This window comes from Diabrotica virgifera, chromosome 4 (assembly GCF_917563875.1).
Source record: "Diabrotica virgifera virgifera chromosome 4, PGI_DIABVI_V3a".
Taxonomy (NCBI): domain Eukaryota; kingdom Metazoa; phylum Arthropoda; class Insecta; order Coleoptera; family Chrysomelidae; genus Diabrotica; species Diabrotica virgifera.
This window is the reverse complement of record NC_065446.1, coordinates 96390003-96397535: the sequence shown is the minus strand read 5'-3', so window position 1 is coordinate 96397535 and position 7533 is coordinate 96390003. Positions and strand designations below refer to the sequence as shown.

The 7533-nt window shown below is 33.2% G+C and overlaps 1 protein-coding gene across 1 annotated transcript in view; it reads left to right on the top strand.

Annotated features, from left to right (window-relative positions):
* The first annotated feature begins 1948 nt into the window (after positions 1–1948).
* The window catches only part of LOC114332260 (sugar transporter SWEET1), a 46817-nt gene continuing 41232 nt past the window's right edge, over positions 1949–7533 (top strand). The window contains exon 1 of the mRNA XM_028282021.2: positions 1949–2338. Within this exon, the coding sequence (XP_028137822.1) occupies positions 2262–2338 (77 nt within the window). The 5' untranslated portion in view covers positions 1949–2261. The remainder of the gene's footprint in view (positions 2339–7533) is intronic.

Genomic DNA, 7533 nt, shown 5'->3' with positions numbered 1-7533 from the left:
TATTTGAGTTCATCCCAATACACAAAAAACCCAAAGCAATGAAATGTGAAGAATATAGAACGATCAGCTTGATGAACCATACTTTAAAAGTCTTCTTTCTATATCAGAAAGCCATAATACGAGTAGACGAACAAAATTGTAGAGATAAGTACTTACCTACAAGAACAGGAATACGACAAGGATGTGCACTATCTCCTCTACTTTTTAATATGTGCTCAGAAGAGATGTTTAAAGAGGCACTAGAAGACATCAGTGAAGGCATATAAATTAACAGAACACTCATGAATAATCTCAGATAGGGAGATGATACAATATCGCATATTCCATGCATACAGTGGAGAGGGCTGCAAATTTTGGTTGATCACACTCAGTAGTAGATAGTGCGAGAGGTATGAAATGATTCTGAACACAAAAATCATGATTGTTAGTAAGAACACTATTGAAGACGAAACAATCTACTTTATTAATAGGTCTGGATCCCGCATATGAAAAAAAACTTGATTAATAGCAAGTTGAAAATTTGTTAATAGCTTAAGTTTTAATTGTGGAACAGGTTAAAAATTTGGAACGGTCAGACCACGAAAACGGCAAATGTATTTTATCCGACAGAACATACTTAAACTCTCCGAACAGAGATTAAACTCTCATGCAAAAATTAGACTGCTATTTATCACCAAATGGGCGTTTTAATGAGTGGAACATGTAGAATATGTCAAATGACAGGAATTATGACAGGTGATAAATAGCAGTCTGATTTTTGCATGAGAGTTTAATCTCTGTTCGGAAAGTTTAAGTCTGTTCTATCGGACAAAATAAATGTGCCGTTTTCGTGGTCTGACCGTTCCAAATTTTTAACCTGTTCCACAATTAAAACTGCCTCTGTTCCAGTGTTCCCATATATCAAAGTTTATCCGACTAGACACCCTTAAGCTATTAACAAATTTTCAGCTTGCTATTAATCAACTTTTTTTCATACGCGGGATCCAGACCTATAAAGGAAACGCATTAGAGAAAGTGACCAGATGCAATTATTACTTGTAAGTAAGCAAAAGAGGACAGCGGAGACCACGTCCTGATTGAAAAATTTAAAACACTGTATCGGAAAAACAACAGTAGAACTTTTCAGAACTGCTGCAAACAGGGTAAAGTGGGCCGTGGCCGTGATAATCGCCAATGTTCTTAAAGGATGAGGAACACAAAGGAGGTGCTTCTCCAAGTTGTATACAACATAGGCCTGGATCCCGCGTACCAAAAAAAGTTGATTAACAGCAAGCTGAAAATTTGTTAATAGCTTAACGGTGTCTAGTCGGACAAATTTTGATGTATGGGAACAATGGAACAGGGGCGAAGTTTTAATTGTGGAAAAGTTTAAAAATTTAGAACGTCAGATTACGAAAACGTCTCATGTATTTTGTCGGACACAACATCCAATTGATTTGTTACCCTATTTCATTAAACTCTCGTGCAAAAATCAGACTGCTATTACTAACCAACACCATTCTTGTCATTTGACATGTTCTTCGTGTTCCACTCATTAAAATGCCCAGTTGGTGATAAATAGCTGTCTGATTTTTGCATGAGAGTTTAATGAAATGGTAACAAATGAATTGGAAGTTCTGTCCGACAAAATACATGGAACGTTTTCGTAATCTGACGTTCCAAATTTTTAAACTGTTCCGCAATTAAAACTTCCCCTGTTTCAGTGTTCCCGTACATCAAAGTTTGTCCGACTAGGCACCGTTAAGTTATTAACAAATTTTCAGATTGCTATAATCAACTTTTTTCGGTACGCGGAATCCAGGATCCAGGTCTAACATATTCAGTACCTACCCATTTAAAAGATTTCCATACTACATATTTATTAAGATTAAATTGTAATGGTTTGAAAGTTCTGTTTTGATTAATACTACCTGTTATTAGGCTACACAAAATACACTCACTGATATATTTTGCTGCCTAAATTCGATTATAGGTGAAGGCCAAAATATATTTTGATTTTCTGATTGTCAAAAAATTCCGGTTCTCTTGTTGTCTTGTTGATGTCTACGGTAGTTGTTAGGAATGTTTCAATATTAATTCTTTAATTTTATCTAAATAAGAAGTGCATTAACAAATTACTGCCATTTTTAAAGTTTTCCGAACATGAAGATGAGTTCTTGTGAATAGCCACTATTAAAGAAATATTGATCGTACATGGAAATTTGGTGCCAGGTGTAAGGACGTATTTTAATGGAAATTACCTATACATTAAATGATCAATAATGAATGAAAGTGATTTCAAAAGTATTTTGGCTACAACTGCGTCAATTTGTACAATTCTACAGTTTTTAACAGGAACGTAAGTACAGTACTAACAATACTTATTTTTATTCTTAATTTTAAAGCTAGCAACTGAAGGTTTTGGGAAATAAATAATGATACCTAATATAAAAGGTGTGCCTTTATTTTTGTTCGGCTTTTTCCCATTAAGAGTTCGCTGTTTTCGTCCTCTACAGCACTAGTCACCTTCTCTGAGGTCTATATAGGTATCTATTATAGCATTTCGTAAGTAAATTTTCCATCTCATAGCAGGTCTTCCTCTCCATCTTCTTCCCGGTAGGTACCAGTCCAATATTCTTTTCTGCCACCTCGGCTGTCCCAAGTAGAAACACTGTAAGCGCCAATTCGAAAAATGTTCACCAGAGTAGAAAACGTAAAGGACTCGACTTTTCAAATTTCTATTTTGTTTGAAATAAAAGTGAACACACATTAATTTAGTAAAAAATACTCCTGTTTTTCAGTAAATATTTTTATGTCTTAATTTTATTTCCTGACTAGGTGTTGAACACATACAGTGTTTTTATTTGGGAAACCTGAAAATATAGTATAAAATTTCCTACTTTTTAAAGACAATAAGTACCACAAATGATACTTTATTCAAGTTCTTTTAACAAATTGCAACAATTAATGGTCAGTGTCTGGGTCATGTAATTGCTGTCATCCAGGGTTATGGAAAAGCTTGTCCACTAGTGTCTCTGAGACTGACCAATTATGCCAAAATGATCATCCGTTTTCAGGCATCAAAGAAATAAGTTTCTCTATTATTTCTGTATAGAGATACATATTTATACAAATTATATTAAATTCTCTATATAAACAAATTATATTATGCAGTTTTTAATAAAAATTTTTTGTTTATTGTTATAACTTTGTATATATAATATTTATATTAAGGTTTAGTTTTACAGCTTGTAGTTTTTTTATTAACTTGGGCTATTATAAAGTTATCTTACTCAAAATTCAGCCGACTTACAAGTGAAAAATCAACTAAATTCTGTAATTTTGCAATGTTTTTGCAGCATCTGTGTTTCTAATTATTGGTCAAGGTTTACCAAACATTATTTTGTAGATTTTTTTTAAGAACAAAATTCATTTTGTAAAGACTATTTATATTTGTTAGTTTACGATTTATAATAACTTAAACAATTAAATTGTTTATAATAAATTCTCGTCACTTCCGGCGCAAAAGAAAGTTATAAATTCGAATTCAGCAAGTCAAAATATTATTCGATTTTTATTCATATTTGATAATTAATAGGTAACACCCAATTTAATTTTAAAAATATATTTTAAATAATTAATACAATAAACTTAAATATTTTATACACGACAAATTTCTACTGCACTTATCACAATAACCATCAATAACTAACAAACAACTAAAAATTGCCTTGGAAATATCAATGGTCTTGGTGAATGTAAAATGTAAATCATGCGATTCCCATGGTAAATCACTGCAAATCCCAAAAGCCAAATAAAAACACTGTATATCCCTTATTTACAGTGTTTATACTTGGGGATATGGATATAATGTGTTTTAAATTGGTGAAGTGAAGATGGAATGTGATATAATGTGTTTCATACCAATGTTAAATTGTGGTTCTACTAATTTTTTATTTTTTTCTTCCTTGGTAATTGGTAGATAACAACACCCTAAATCCAAAAATGCAATAAAAGTGATTTTGAAAAAAATGGATATACAGTGTTTCTACTTGGGGCAGCCGACCTGTGCTCTGGTATTCTTTGTACATGCCTTTACCACTGCAGGGCTGTTTTCCAACTGTTTTGTAATTGAGCATTCTACTTCCATTCTGTTCCATATTTCCTCTCTGGTGATTTATAGACATCTTCTCGTAAAGTCTAATTCAACTGTTTATATTTTATCTTCTGTTGTTGGTGTCATTGGCCATGCTTCAGCACTATGCTCTGAAAGATCCATTTTTTGTTTTCTTTGGTTATAGTGTTGTTCCTTGGAATGCTTTTGTGGCTTGTTTTCCCCTAATCTATAATTCCACAATTTGGGAGAGTGATTTCATCGTTTGAAAGTGGTGAAGCTTGAATATTGTGGCCTATTTCGAACAAATAGTATTTAAAAAATATAATATAATTAACGTTGAAATAAAAGTGAGTGTAGGCCACTGGATCTTCACATGTCTTTCCCTGCTTCACCTGCTTCAAACGATGAAATCACTCTCACAAATTGTGGAATTATAGTATAGTTCGTGCCTATTTTCATTTCTATATCATTCATATCATACAAGTACCATCTCAGCTTATCATTGACCCTAAATACTTAGAAAGTCTTAAGTATAACTCTTAATAGTCTCTTCTAAACTTAATTTCAAATCTGCAACCTCGGATCCAATACATAAATATTCAGTCTTACACATATTTATCTTCAGTCTCCATAGCTCATACTCTTCCTTTAATTTCCCTATTATGTATTTCATGTCCTTTCTGTCTTGTGCAAAAATGACTTGGTCATTACCGAAAAGTAATTAATGTAATATATTCTCTTGTATTGCGAGTATGCATATTGTGAGTTTTTTTTGCCAATGATTTTCCTTTTTTATATTTATAGTTGTACTCTCTTACTCAACACCCTTTATTTCATAACATTTTGGCTTTCCTTTTCTCAGGTAGCGTTTACCTCTGTGACCATGTTAGTTGTTGTCCTGAAAGGCAGGGTCTTCTGATATTGTTGCCACAAATGGTAACATTGTCCTGTAGTAGTGATCCTTTTCTAAGTTAACATGCTCCTTTTCTGACTTGGGTACACCACACTGATGATGACCAACTAGTTGGAAATACATTTATAGGGTGTCCCAAAAGTAGCGGAACAGTCAAATATAGAAAAACTGAAAAATATGTGTTTAATATTTTTCAAAAACCTATCGAATGGCATCAAACACGACCCCCCACTCCACAACCTGGAGGTGGGGTGGGGGTAATTCTAATAGCAACCCCAATTTTTTATGCAGATATGGATTTGTCATGAAAAATTAAGCAACATTTATTCGAAACCATTTTTGGAATTGTTGATAGATGGCGCTAATAAATCGTCTTTTATCTGCAATAAAAACTTGGCGTTTCTATTTAAAATTTTAAAGTTACCCCCCACCGCACCTCCAGGGGGTGGGGTGGGGGATCGCGTTTGGTGTCATTGGATAGATTTTTAAAAATGATTGAAAACGTGTTTTTCAGTTTTTCGATGCGATGTTTAGTTCGCGAAATATTCGACCATTCCGCTACTTTTGGGACACTCTGTATAATGGTTGCCTTCAATCATTATATATTTTATTTTGTTTCGCATTCACATTGTGAGTTTTTTGCCAATGATTTTTCTTTTCTATGTTTATAGTTGTACTTGCTTACTCAACATCCTTTATTTCATAACATTTCGCCTTTCCTTTCCTCAAGAGCTTTTACCTCCATGGCTGTGTTAGTCGTCTCGCTGAAAGGCCTTGTCTTCTGATATTGTTGCCACAAATGGTAACATTGCTCCTGTAGTGATCATTTCTCAAGTTAACATGCTCCTTTTCTGACTTGGCTACACCATACTGATTGTGACCAACTATAGTCTGTTTTTAAACCAAGAGGAGTAATTCAAATTTCCAGCGCCGTAAATCTTGTTTGTAATTGGTCCAACCTCAGGCAAGTTTACTCCACTGTTATCAAATTTTGACACTTCTGTCATTTTATACTTAGGTTAATTAAGTTATATCAGCGATTTTTTGTATTTTCTACGTTATTCCTTGAATTTGTAGATTTTTAGTCTGTTTTTATTATATAAAAAAAGTATAAAAACAGTTGTTTTTAGAACTCTTTAGCGATGTATTAGTATAATATAACAAGAATAAAAAACCGCTAAACGCCTTAAAAATGAGTGGCGCATACAATATTCCAGCTACAAAAGATCTGATATGAATATTACGTGGCGCGAAAATGTATTTTCATTTTGATGTAAAACAAAATTCTAGTTTTATTTTAAAAGATTTTTCCATAATATTTGCTAAATTTGAAGTAAACGCGCCACAAAAGAGTAACTTTGATACAGTTTGAATTTTGAAACTCCTTTGTGGCGCGTTTTACTTCAAATTTAGCAAATATTATGGAAAAAATCTTTTAAAATAAAACTAGAATTTTGTTTTACATCAAAATGAAAATACATTTTCGCGCCACGTAATATTCATATCAGATCTTTTGTAGCTGGAATATTGTATGCGCCACTCATTTTTAAGGCGTTTAGCGGTTTTTTATTCTTGTATCAGGAGTTTTTCAAAGTTATTTATAAATTAAATGTATGAAGTTGAATGCAATGTTCCTCTATTACTCGTTAAGCTTTATAAATGGTCACCTTTGTTGCATTATCTCCCAAATGATCTAGTGTCCATCGAATGTACACTAGATTTTTTTCTATTCGAAATAGATTGAAAAAAAATATTAAGATGACCGGTAAATGAAGTCGGATTGCCCGTTGCCAGATCAAATTTAGCGTCGTAATCACTACAACTACATAAACCATTTCGGGAATAATCGTTAATTGGATTATACTTTTGTAGCTTAATAACTTCTAAAAGGCTTAACCGATTTTGATCAGTAAACATGAGTTTGAAACGTATTTACCAGTAGTATCTGATGGATCTAAGGTCAAGTATGATAACTGAAGCTATTACAGGAATTATTGAGCTTGAGAAACCGTTTTTCCCGTAGGAAATAGATTTGATCATACTTATGAAGCCTATAACTTAAAAATTCGAATTTTCCCGGATATGACGTATACACCGTTAGATTCGTCTAGAGTCCTTCTACAAACGCTCAGTTATTGGCGCAATTCGTAGGTTGAAATTTTGAGTAATTATCGAAAAACCAAAATTTTCAAAGTATAGTTTTTCAGTTTTTCGGCTATACTGAGCCGTGTGTATGTCTGATCCTGACGGCTTAGACACCATTTGAAAGCTTAACTCAACACTATTGATATGGTGTATTTGCGGTTCTAATGTCTCTTCTTGATCCGAAGATATATACCTCCAAAAAATATGCCGCTTTGTACCTACCAAGTCCTCTAGCTGGCTTATGGGTGGTCAAAAGTCACAAACTACACCGGTTCTGAATCGGCTCTGACCCCCTCTTCAAACACAGAAAAAAAATTCAAATCGGTTTAACTTTTAAACACACATACATACATATCCACAAACATTTTCCCTTTTTTAA